General features: G+C 39.5%; 1 protein-coding gene across 1 annotated transcript; it reads left to right on the top strand.

Moving 5' to 3' along the window:
* Window positions 1-1,813: 1,813 nt before the first annotated feature.
* On the top strand, window positions 1,814-11,516 carry T265_13128 (hypothetical protein; the record flags this gene model as incomplete). Its single annotated transcript, XM_009167320.1, has 6 exons — window positions 1,814-1,932; window positions 3,305-3,449; window positions 5,826-5,996; window positions 7,130-7,262; window positions 9,161-9,273; window positions 11,421-11,516. Coding segments are annotated over 6 exons (777 nt in total), but the record flags the coding sequence as incomplete, so codon positions are not given.
* Window positions 11,517-13,430: the final 1,914 nt, after the last annotated feature.

The raw sequence follows: 13,430 nt of genomic DNA, 5'->3' as shown, positions 1-13,430 counted from the left end.
GGCACAACGCTCTCATCCGACAAACTTTGTACTATTAAAAAGCCACGGACTATTGAATTCGACAAATAATCTTAATTTGTTTTTATTAGTTTCTAAATTTCACAGGAGCTTGATTGCGCTCGAATAATTCCTCAGTGCTTGGCGTATAAAATGCATAGTTTGTCAGACAAAGATTTTTCGTCATTTACAAAAACAAGACTGGCAAAATTCGATTTCAGCAAGCGCTCGGTACCCCTTTACTCAGCCCCAGTATGTCTTTATAAAGCTTGGTGATGGGACGTTATCTCTGTTTAAACTTTAGTAACTACCTACTTGCTCCATTATCACCATTGTACCAGTTCAATTTGCGGGACTAACCATACACTTTTGAGCACGGGACTTAACAAATAAACCTAGGTTTAGTTTTCCACTGGACACACCTGAAAGTCCATTACTGTTCATTGGTGTATCATTTATTTGTTACCCAAAACCCATGTTTTTAATTCACAAACACTTTGACATTCAGACCACAAGAGAGTATTAATTTGTCGTGCAGGAGAACCATAGCTTCACCGCTAGGTGCCAGACCTAGAGAATCTGATAAATCCACGTCTTTTATCTGCTTGCATCACAAATTTGGTGCACAAGCCTCTCTTGTGTTAAAAGTGCATATCCACTAAGTTGCGGTTTTAAGTGCTAGCCTCCTAAAATAGTGTCAGAATTTACAAGGTGGCTTTTGAAAATTGGTGCATCAAAGTGCATTTCCAGTCCACAATAAAAACGTTTCTTCCGAAGCGTAACCAATATTGCCATTGCAGTGGTTTTAGAGCTGAACAACTTTGACCAAATCAGTATATATTTGTTTACCCTATTGTTCATGTGGACGCCTAAACATTTGACCCTCATGTTCAGGGTCGTCTACTTGGAGATTTATCCCGGGTATAAGTTTGTTTTTGCAGAACGTAATTTTTCCGGCAGCTGACCACCTTTAATCTGTTACAATTGATTCACAGATTACCATCACCCAGTAGGTGTAAAACCGGCTTCTCTGACAAACTGGGACATTTGAAAGATGAACACTTGTGAAATTGATATATGTATTCAAAATTCATTCTCCTTTTTCCGGTATTTCCGTCATAGAATAATAATTTGTCACACCAAACAAACTGATACATCTGGAATGTGAAAACAATTTTTCGCCATGTTGAATGTTCAGGTAGTTGTCTTCAATATAATCAGTCAATGCTGCAACTGATACTATCAAGCCTCTAATCAAGTTTGTGCATTTTGCTATTTCGTAAGAACCGATGTCAAACTAACCGACATTCCATAAGGATAAAACCAGTTTGATTGCGTCATGCGTGGTTGTACCAAGTAAACCTACGTTTATTTTTAAGTGGTCGAATGACAATATGGAGCCTCACCCACTTGCAAACGGTCAAGTGAATTGCGGTAGATGTTACAACTTAGATGTAGATTGACGTCCTGCGTTCAGTACGTGTTTGTGTCTGTTTGTCAGGTCTACATGTATCCAGAACCTCATTATATGCATACTGGACCCTTGTGTTTTGCGAATTTAATTTAGTTCAATGTCATCAATCCTTAATAACAATACAGGGAAACAACATGGCCTTTCTTTGGTTTTTGAGTTTTTGAAGCAAGATTTGGGCTTTCTTACCTGATTATCTTCTACGACAATTAGGTTCAAAAATTGATTGAATGCCAGGCCTTCTCTTTTCTGGATGCTGCTCTGCTATGAAGTGGATGAGATCTTTGAGAAACTTTTTTATTTTTCAGAAAAATCTGTTCTCAGTACATCGTAATTCAGCTAAAAATGTGGGCGACTTCTGTCGGCTGGGAAGCACTTCGATCTTATACACTAGACATTATTGACCAGACTCTATCTACCACGTTAGTGCCGGAAGTTATACTGCAAGCACTAACAGAAGTGAGGTCAGAAGTGTCCGCCGGAAAAGCGGCCCCTGCTGGGGTGAGTTGAAAATGCCAGATGTCCTCCAAACTGTTAAATTTAGCTCTTCATTCATTCACACTACCATTTAAAGGGAAGAAAAATTTATTATTTTCTGTGACCTGCCATTCGCGGTTCTGTTGAACAGGTTTACTCAAGAATTATTTACCGGAGGAAGTTTTTCTTACTTCCAGTCTTTTTAATCGGATTCTCCCAAAAGGGTGTGCTTGATCAAAAAGCCTTAAACCTTCCTGGTTGATTTTTTCACAAACTTTTTCCCAATTTTAAACGTTGGAGGTCAAGAGTGAGTTTTTTCTTATCCAATTAGTTTATCAATGCAAGAGGGTAATCCAACAGACAAGACGTCGACTTGGTTCACAGCGTCTTTCCTCTCATTATCTGTTTTCATGCTTTTCGGAATTTATCCAGATAGACCTGATAATTTTTCATTGGTGGACTCCTTTCTCTCTGATCGTAAACGTCCCCAATAGTTCTGCCCATCTCGGTGTCTCAGAGTTTTGTGTAATGATGTCACAAGATTCTATTAATTTTAATTAAGAAATTAAAAATTCACTGGCCCGGTGCAATGGCAATTGAGATAGAATTTCAGAACAAACTCAATTATTCTCTATGAAAGCAAGCGTGGACATATGACCGTGGGTGTTAAAAAATATAGGATAATTTTTTCGGCTTGCTGGACAAAGTAATGCGTGAATAGATGCTTTGGGGAGTGGTTTTACAAACACCTCCACTAGAGTCCTGTACCCTGTGGGCGTTGGAAATGAGGGAAATCCATGAAGATATCTGGAGGATGGGCGAAGGATGGGTCGCACATTATCGTTTTCTGCCATGCACGGTAATTAAATCAAGCTGATCTATGTTGAAATAGACACGGAAGCACTCTTCTGGGTTAATGTGCTGCTATGGCACTCGGTCGTAGATAACAGGATGAGTGCGGTCATCGTCACCGACCAGAAGGCGTTGGTGTTTGAATTGAGACTATCACAATTGTAATTGGCGTGTTTACCGATGTTGGTTCTAGACTGCAAACGTTACGTCATGACAGGTTCACTTTAATCCCTAAACAACTCACGGTAAGAAACACGGATGTGCGCAGTCTTACTGATACAGATCTTGATACATTGTTAATACTCAATAGTTTTCTTCAACTGGTACTGTACTGTTTACCCACCATCGATCAATTATTAAGGTCAACAAGTTGAGTTATCCTAAACTTTTCGTTTAGCTTCCACTTTGGGAGGAGCAACGTGCGGATCTGGTGCGCCAACTGGAGGATGTATTACAGTCGCAAGGTTTCCAACAGTGCCTTTCAGACGACGTTTTCTGTGTGAAAAGAGAGTTACCACCAAAACGCTTTTCACTCCTAAACGGGCCTTCCTGGGAGCGCAGGTTTGCCGATCAAGCCATCTCGAATGCAATTGCTTTTGATATCTTCGACATGCTACTCGGAGAATTGATTCACTTTTACACGCCCCAAGCAGTGAGTCTATAGCAATCACCTGTCCCCACTCAGCAGCTTGTATTGGGAATAAAAAAACAGGAACCCTAAAACCTGCTGTTATATAGAATCGTTGGGTGATTACAGATCAGGTCAAACTGAAGTCAAACACGATTGTGATCTTAGACATTTCATCTTAGGTTAACGGCAGTTTGGTTTATCAAATACCTATATTGGGAGGATGCCGTGGGATATACTGGGTCAAACAAGATCCTGTAATCTTCCATTAGGTTGCCTATTATGAGAAATAACAAAACGTACTATGTTGTTTGGGATCTCAGTTTTACTACTTTGGTTTGGATGGCGTGATACACCTTATCGAGCTGTGATCACCTGCACGAACCCAACACGGTACACCGAAACTCCGAAATATTTGACAGCCAAAGAATGACTTTTGTGTTTCCCATCAAAAATTCAGGTCATTTGGGCGGGTTCTACTAACTTCATCAAAGTTGTGAGCGTCTGAGCCGGGACCATTATCCAAATTATGCCGTTAGTCATCGCAAACGTCGCGCAAGATGCATACCAAAGAGCTAAGTTGTATTGTTCAGACATCTGGTGAATGAGTTTAGGAATACGTATGAAGAATAATAAAAGAACGCTTGATACAATACACTACTCATGAGGTTGGTGAAAAAACGCTTCTATAGCCCACGATCGCTTTAGCTGAATCTGATGAGCCTCAAGAATGGGTAAAATGACCGTGGGTTGCCAAAGAGTTTTCAACAACTTTATTAGCATTGCGCTACATCCAGAAAATATATCGCGATATCTCCAATATCGTATTTGAGGCGGTTGCAATTTCACAGTTTTTATGCTGAACAGGATAAGGTTTGGCTATACGGTGAGCTCTAGACTTAGCTGGAGGATAATTTATCAACCAGAGGGGTTTGAGGTGTATAATGCAAGATATTGAATTAAAATACGAAAATCTATGTTGACTTCTTGAGCAACCTGATCTAAAGAGGAACATTCAAACAGACCTTAAACAGAGTGAAAAAGCACGGGCCCACAATCCTTCCAGCTAGCAAACCCAACCCAGCATCTTCAAACGATTTCCACCTACTTAAATGTACATCTTACATAATTATATACCAACTATTATACATTACCATATTATGCATATAGTGTGGATCTTTCTATACATTTACCATGTCTCACAGTTTTGATGTACCTTAATTGTTTCCTGTATCCACAACCCTTAGACATAAGGCTACCCAGGCAGTTGTCTATATATGAAACCGTTTCAAGTGTTGCATACAACCTCCTAATCAGTAGTACAACAGGCCGCTAGTTCTTAATCTGATGTGTTCCAGTTGGGGAGTGGGTGCCGGTTGCGGGTTTCAGGTGTCAACTTTGAGGTACGAGTTGATACCCGAAGAGTCATCGCTGTCAAACTGAAAACGTGTAATAATTGTTTAGCAACACCTTGTTAGAAGTGACGGACGCGCAATCTACCCAGATTTTCATGATGGATTTCAGTTGATTTTCGTTCCTTGTACTGTCATTGGTCATCAGTGGCTTTGCTTGATCCACGAAAACAACAACCATAGTAGACATACATACGGTCAACACTTTATCAGGCATGCGGGTCTATCGCACATTAACTTGGCGTACTTCCACGTGTAATCGCTTTATTGTTTTGTCATTGCCTGTCTATGGGTCAAGAAAGCACCATTTTCGTGCTGTCACAAGGAGGAATGAAGCCTAATTTGTTTGTAGGACAACAAAGCTCTCCAAACGAAGTTTTGATGCAGAAGATCATAAGAGTGCAAAATCGCTGGCATGTCTACTAACCCAGCACTGAGAAGTCATCACCAAGTCGTGCCTAGAGAAATTATACATTGACAGATTCTACTTTTCCAAAGCACAGAACATTGGATCTCCATCATGGGTTCTCATGCTGTGAATGAAAAAGCGAAGTGAGTAGATAAAAAGAAAATCATCAAGCTGAATTTGATTCGACAGGATTTTACCCTGATGCGTTTGTGGTTGTCTGTTACTTAGATAAAGTATGTTGTAAATCATTTACCAAGCACAAAATCTAATTTTACGGGACTTGATGTCGATTGACTACTGCTTGTCAACCCAGTGAATGATAGGCTTCTGAATATATTTGCAAGACACTAAGTATGAAAAACTCTAGGCAGTAACCAGGCTTATGATATCAGTGCATTCTCCAGGGAGCTCCTCTCATTAGTGTCTTGACTACTGTGTAGTGAAATACGTTATTTGCGTCCGTTATTAAGCAAGTACGTCTGCGATCTTCCGAAAACAAAATTATACGTACCATGGAGGCCAAACAAGTAATTATCGAAAAGTAACCTCATAATATAAGAATTTTATTTCTATCCGCAGACCCAGATCACGCTTGCTTTGATTTCTGTATTTAAGGTTCGATATGTTGTTGCTGAAGATTACATTTTCCATTCCTTGCTGGATGAGATAATTCCGGAGATAACACTGAGTGTTTCAAGGAATCATATGGCTCTGGTGGAAGAAAAACAACGGGAAATGCGTGTAAAATGTGTAAGTATTCGTATTTCTATTAATCTTTTTCTGAAATTGCTGTATTTATGAATATATATAATCACTGCTGTGCTGAACTAAATAGGCCATTGTAAACTAATCAATAGCACTGGCGTTCTGCCTTATAGTTTTTATTCGAACTCTTCGACTAAGTACTGAGAGTGAACCATTTGCACTGGGCAATTGCTAACCCCTGTTCACTCAACTTTACAGCTTCACCTTCTGGAAATCGTTAACATTGATGTTCCGAAGTAAAGTAGCATTCAAAAATCCTGAAGCTGCCGGAAGAGATGAGGCTGTCAATTTCGTCTGAATAAAGCAACCACACTCAATATCAAAGCAAACTCAAATGGTAGGCAAGAAAACCTGGAGTAGACCTTATTCGAGGTTCTTGCTCTAGCTTTGAGAACCAAACGTCCAACACCATGATCTTTCATGGTTGGCAGGCTTGGGAAAAAATAAATACCTTTGCAAGATGTTGCGATTCGCAGCCGCAAATATTGTCCGTATGGTTTCTAGGCTGTCTAAAGATTGTTTGACAACAAAAAACACAATTGCAGTCCTACGAAGCATTGTACCAAAGTCCGGAATAAGCCAAAATTCGCGCTTGCGAGCTGTATCCATGGCTCCATTAGGAGCCAAGCCAGTCCTTGACTTCAGGACCTGCACTTCAGGCCACGTATAAAATTAATGCAGCATTATTTACGCAACAAGATGTTGTAGTTTTATATGATCAGAGAGTCTCGTGCTAAGTATTTGTGGAACGCGACACATCTGCTTAGCTGGTTATTCATCTCATTTTGGCTTCAAATGTAACCCAACACCTGAGCTGAACCTGATGTTTCAGAAGACTTATCTGAAGATTTATCACACAGCAACCACCTTAGACAAAAACGAATCTACTAAAAATTGATGTAATATGGTTCCAAAACTGGGATCCCCATTTCATCCTAACTGGAGTTCAGTAACTGTATATAACAGGGTGAAATGCCTGATGTTCGAAACTGTTTGTATATCAGAGATGAGGAACATTCCATTTATATCCCTGCAATCCAGAGTAGATTTGCACCCATGAAGTCCCTAATATTTCAGCAAGCGCTGGTGCTCAGTATTGTTCCTATGTTCACTTTTAGATTGAAAAGCACGTCTCCGATAAGCCAGCAAATGTACTCGGTTCGATTGCCCTGGATGTCTTGCTACCGTGGGCATGTGGACACCAAACCGGATCAGTAGCTCACGACAAACTCGAGGAATATCTAGTTGAAGGTTTGCATATTCAAATCTACTTGATTGAAGTCCGCATGTTGTTATCGTGGGTAACTACATAACAGTTTATTGCGACGTGCCCCGTGAGGAGATCAGTCATCTCTACTAGTTTCACGAATCGAAACCGCTGAGGTCTGTACCGCAGGTTCACCTCCAGTCTAGATGGCGACTGTCGAAACCGCTTTTAGGCACGAACGTTCCACGCTGATTCTCATTTCTGTGACAACTCAGGCGATAACTTTACCTATAGTAGGATGTGAGGGTAGGTGTGGGTCACTAATGTACTACCTTGGAGTTGTAGAATATAACCGAAAGGTTGAGACTAACTTTGTCAAATGAAGTTCAAATTGCTCTGAGTAGCGATATTCGGATAACCTAATGTATTTTATCCATGTATTTAGAACTTACCATACCGATTCTTATTCGGGACCTATTACAGTACTATTATTTTTTTATCAGCGAATATCAATAACCCCTCCTTTATTTAGCTTTGGGGTAGTATTGACACCCACTCTTTTAAAATACAGGCCACCCGGATAATAACGGAGTTTCCAAACTTTCGCATTACAATATATAAAAAGATATGTTTTTCTTTACCAAGTTCCTGCACCAGAAAATCCAAAAAAAACCGTCCCCCGAAATGATAGTTTCATCTAGTGTTTCTTTTGATTTAAACTAAGCTAGACAAGTTTATAAATGTGTTTATTTGACAAAAGCACATACAACCTTTGCCAAATGCATAAAAAGACAACTATGAGTTCTTAAAATTGTAAGATTTGAGTGGGTTCGCACGTAGTGATCAAGTTTGGGAGAGGGTCGATTTTTGGAAAGTTCGGAGTAAGTTGAATAACACCTGAATTGCAGGAAAGACAAGATCTGATTTACCTCGTTAATTTTTGACAAGTGAACTGCCAGATTGTCCAGTTCGTAATACAGAGGCAAAACGTTTGAAAACAAGATAGGAGAATCATTCAAAATAATGTGAATTCTACGATTCAGTCTTGATAAAGTCGATAGCATTCTAGAAGACGAGGGTTAATTTTTTCACAAGGTGAGAGGTTTGAACAGGAACCATCTTTAACGACAGTGTGGGGGTTTTGAGTGACATCTCATTTTGCACAGCTAAACGATATTTTACTTATGTTCAACGAGGCGCAGTGCTGATGCCCGCCGGTTACACATGGGCTATTAGGTTTTAAGAACATGTCATTAAAAACTTCATACTAGGAGATTAGAAGAGATTTGTACTATAATCTTATTTCTATCAAAATACAAGCTGGATTTCTATTCCAGGTAAAAATACTTCGTTATTTGAATAAAATGCGTTTAGCAAAGTTTTGTGGATGCAGAATTGTCGGGCTAGACAAGTCTGTGATTCGGCTCCTGCTCGGTTACTTCAAAGGTGCAGTCGATGCCCATCTACTTTGTAGATAGTTTTCGAGTGTCACGGAAAGATGTATATTTTTTACCTAACATAGGAGTCAGCGAGGGGACTTTGCACCCAGATTGGATATTTAACTTGCGAGCGACTCCAATGCACGGCTGCCCCAAAGTTTAGTATTTTTTCATGAAGTGTGTTCATTTTATCAAACACCATTTACTTTACTCTGTTTATGCTTCTAGTTGCCCAGGTATATATGACTAGGGCTCATACACACTCTTAACGTGGAAATTAGGTGTGTTTTGTTCCTGGGGTTTAATAATGTCGCCTTTGAGCAGAAGAGATCCACATATTTTCGAGGCAAACCATTTGTTCGAAATATCTGTTATTAAGCGGTCAGTGACAATTAAAATACAGTTCCAATCCCAAGAATATATCCAAGTTACATTGTTGCATAGGTCATAAAAAGTGACGAAAATCTGGACAGGATTTTACGTCCAATCTTCTCCTCTTCCAGCACTTGCATTGGATTCCTTGTTTCAGTGCCTAGTCGCTATTGACAGAAACATAGAAAGACACACCGAATGTCCTGTTCTGAGTGAGTATCACGCAGCAGTAAACGCCGATTTGGTGAGTGAATTTAACTTCGGTCCAAGGTCACCGTCCTGTATCTTTAATCCATTTAGTGGAATTCGTGTTTTCAAAACTATATTCAGATTTCAGCAAACACTTTGGTCTCACGCACTTAAGAACGTTACAAGTCGCTGTGGTAATAAATTTTCCAACACCAGTACTAGGAGAAAACAGTGTTCCAGGGTGACACGAGTGAATAAACTGCAGAATTCTGACCGTTTATCTTCATACGGAATAAGTAATTTATACCAGTGTATATAGGGGACAGGATCATACTTTGGTTTGAGACACAAGGCAAACTTAGGAAACCTTAATGCTGTAGTGAACATAAATAAATCCCAGGAACAGGAACAGGTATTTGAGACAGAAAACAAGCTTATGTGAATGTTATTCCGGCTAAAAAACTTATTCTTTACCATATGCATGTAAACAAATAAAACCTGGAATTTCCTCTGGCATCTGCATGCACAGCTTACCAAAATTTCGTGTGAGGGAAAAATACGATGAAAGTACCGCCCACTTGTCGTCAATAAAAACTGGAAGGTAATATGGAGAAGCAAAGGATCTTTATCAATCTCATGCCACATTAACGTTTTCCACCTCCAATGGGATTTATATGTGTGTTATAGTACTTCATATCAGATATTTAGCAGTTGCGTGCACATGGCAATGAAAACGTGATTGAGTGACTAATTGAAGCACAATACAGTTGAGGTCAATTAGAGGTAGAAGCGCGAGATCTTACAAAACTTCATGTGGGTATAAAGGTTTACGTGAACCATTAAGTCCACTCCGGATAGAGAAGCCTCTGAGGAACAATTCGCAACAAAACGCCAACAAACTAAAGATTCAGATGCGGTAAGAAAGATGGAAAAAACCTCTTATCCTTGAGGGTCGAGAAAATATCATTTCATGCCTACCATATTCAGGAACAAACAAACGCCTACATTACAATAATTCTCAGAGTTTGTCATGAAGAGGAGGTTCATACAGATAACACAGGTAAAAAAAATGTCTAGGTATGGATATTTCTGGTAAAATCCGGTTTGAAATACATACCATCCACTGCACTTGTACGCAGCCAACCATCTTCCGTATGTCATGAAGAACCTTAAGAATTACAGTTGAAACTGACAAAGAAAAAAGAGTGATTTTAAGTTATTGCATTTAATCGGATTTCTTTTTTTCGGACCAGTGTAATAATTTGTCTGGAAAAACCACAAAAGAATGCAAACGTTTTTAGAGCGTTGTCTAGAGCTCTTAAAAACAATTATCAGCCTCATTTATTTCGGAGTCAGAATCGTCTGAAAAAAAGACGGAAGTGCCCGATTGTGCCAATGTTTGGTTCTACATACAGACGTACACACCAGGAATAGCGTACTGGGTATATACCTAAGCTTTTTTCAAAGATAAACTGCCGAAAGAATGCACTCTACAGTATGAGATTTATCGAAGAATAATACGGGCAGTTTTGAAGCAAACCGATCCAACCTCTCTTCTCCATTATAGTTTCTTGGAAGTCAACTTCTATCATGAAGGATCTAATGAAAACCAGCATTGATATTATTAAACTCGAAACCCTAATACAATTCACGAAGCAGTCAACATACTCGAAGGATATACAAATTATTGGTAGAAAAAAAATTTCACAAAATTATTGTCAGAAGGACTAAAGTGACTTGAACAGAACCTGGATCGCAGCTGCATTTTACAACATTTGTTTGATACGAGAGAAGAGAAACCTGTTACCAGTTATCTAATTACGATCGTCTGATTTTTCACATTTTGCAGCACCAGCGGCTATGTTCGTGGGCTGGTTTTATTTGGCTCATGACCAGAACAAGGAATATAGGGGCCTTATTTCCAAGTCTGACGTGGAGAATATTCAGTAAATCCCTAACTTTTAACTCGTCCTAAAGTGATTGTTACCATAGCAGTATTCGCAAAACACTTGGTGCCCAAAGTTTTCACTTACGAGGGTGCGAAAGTTCAAAAACTGGGCGAATAGGAGGAAAAAATAACGTGAAGGTGAAGATTTGCACTTTTTTCATGAGGTTCCAGCCAAATTATCCCCTCTGATTCTTTGAGTGACTAATGTGACTCAAGCGCCCCGTTGGTTATTTAGTTTAATGTTTTCTCAACAGTTTTTCAAGGAGACTCTTGAACTCTTGTCCGAGCATACAGAAGCAGATTTGGCTGAATTGGATTCGACGGAGGTCTTTGAACGAATTTTTCAGGAAAAGTAAGTCTTCTAGCTTGGAATTCAGCTTATGCTGGGGCAGCGGATTTAAGCAATTTCGGAGCAAGTTTAGTGCATTGCAGGTGGCGTATTTGCTATATTCGAACCTGCCGCTGGTGTTATTTTTGTATTTCATCTGATGAGCCTACTTAGATAAATTTTTCTCAGTACGGAACAGATATCGTCTTTTGTTCTGACGAGCTATTTTTACCACAAACCTGATAATAGCGGTGTCTGCTAGCAGAGTGGTGTTAATTTATTTATAAAATTTTGGTTCTGTGCCCGTTTAAAACCATTCAGTAATGTCTCACTACCACTGAGGTTTTTACCCACAGTCGATTGGTGGTTACTGTAGGCTAGTATTTGATTGCCACAGGGAAACATATGATTTTGCATAAGGTTTGCCTATCTTTTATCAGTGGAAAGGTTGAAATCCTGAAAGATTAAGGATGGGATTCCGATCTGGGAGTTTCGTCTCATGAGGGTGGATTATGTGGAGAAAAATACTATCCTGCATGCCAGCAAGCAAGCCGAGGTCTTACAGCAACAGCGTTAACCAAGCTGCATGTACAGACATTTCAATATGGCAGATACCTACGGATGATTTCGAAAGTACTGTTGAGTCTACTACCTAATGGTGTATACAGCGTGAACGCGCAAATGATGTATGAATTAGTGAAACCTCACAAGGAAAACTTTTGATTGGTAGTTAAAAAATCAAAAAGAATATTCTTTTGGCTATTCCAGACGATGCGAAATGGTGAGTTGTTGGTCTGGTCCAACAACCGATCTTTCAAACAGTTTCGCATTTGGTAAGTCCAGGGAGGAGGCATGCTTGCAAATAGTCAATCTAAATATTAGAAAAACAAAACTTCAGTGTTTATTGGAAAAAAACGTCATCGCATCTGAGAATTCCACTGTGTCCCGGCACAGAAAAATCACATGATATAGCTTGGAATAGTCATGGATTCTAAACTTCTCTACGCGTATCTTCAACGCCAGCCTGCAATGATTGCTCATTTACTAAGTGTGCGCATTAATCTTGTTTTGCGAGTCGTGTCAAAGCAGGAAGGATTTTCTGGTGATCACTCTTTAGGGTCCACTAATTCGAATGTAATGTTTCATCCACTGTTAATATATGCATAGACATTATGAAAGACCAAAGTTGAATGAAATCCCTACATTACCCTCTAAAGTTTGCAAACACCTCGGGGGAGACTCAAATTGTTCAAACAAAAATGGATTACGGTATTCTGACCTGCTACTTTTCAGTAGTATGAGAAATTTCGTGAAAAATGAGCTGAATACTTCGTGTTTGAGATAATTTATAGCTTCTTTGGAGAGTACAATTTGTTAGAGTGGTTCCACGGAGCGCGTATTACTTGGGGCACAGGCTGTTTCGAAGAGACAAGTTTACCTATCTTGTCACCATGCCTCATGTCGATATTGAACTTCAGGTATATCTGTATGAAAGACAGATTTCTGCAATATCACATGATTCATCCTGAGAATTTTGGCGCGATTTTGAAAGATCATTTATCCTTACTATACCCGCAATCCATACTTTCCTTTCTCAGAGATGAATGCCCTATTGGTGAACGAATCCAAAGGACTGAGTAATTGGAGAGTTTTCATCAAACGCCATGGGACGGACCAGTTCACAGTTCTGTCCAGTTATATAAAATCCAGATGATAACCCCGTTTAGTGACACATCATCTATGGTTCTTATCCAGTTAGTGAAAGGCAAAGACCGACTGGTAATCAGTCGCCCAGTGGGACGTCGAGCACTCTTTGATCCGCTTGGTATACAATATGAAATCACTGTGAATAAACATCATCATTTCTGGTTTTTTTAATCCTCTTAAAAGGGTGGCTGCAGGCTAATTTAACTAGCTATCCAATATCTTTGAACAG

This window comes from Opisthorchis viverrini, assembly GCF_000715545.1.
Source record: "Opisthorchis viverrini unplaced genomic scaffold opera_v5_38, whole genome shotgun sequence".
Lineage (NCBI taxonomy): Eukaryota > Metazoa > Platyhelminthes > Trematoda > Opisthorchiida > Opisthorchiidae > Opisthorchis > Opisthorchis viverrini.
The sequence above is the reverse complement of the archived record's forward strand: the minus strand, read 5'-3'. Positions and strand labels throughout refer to the sequence as shown.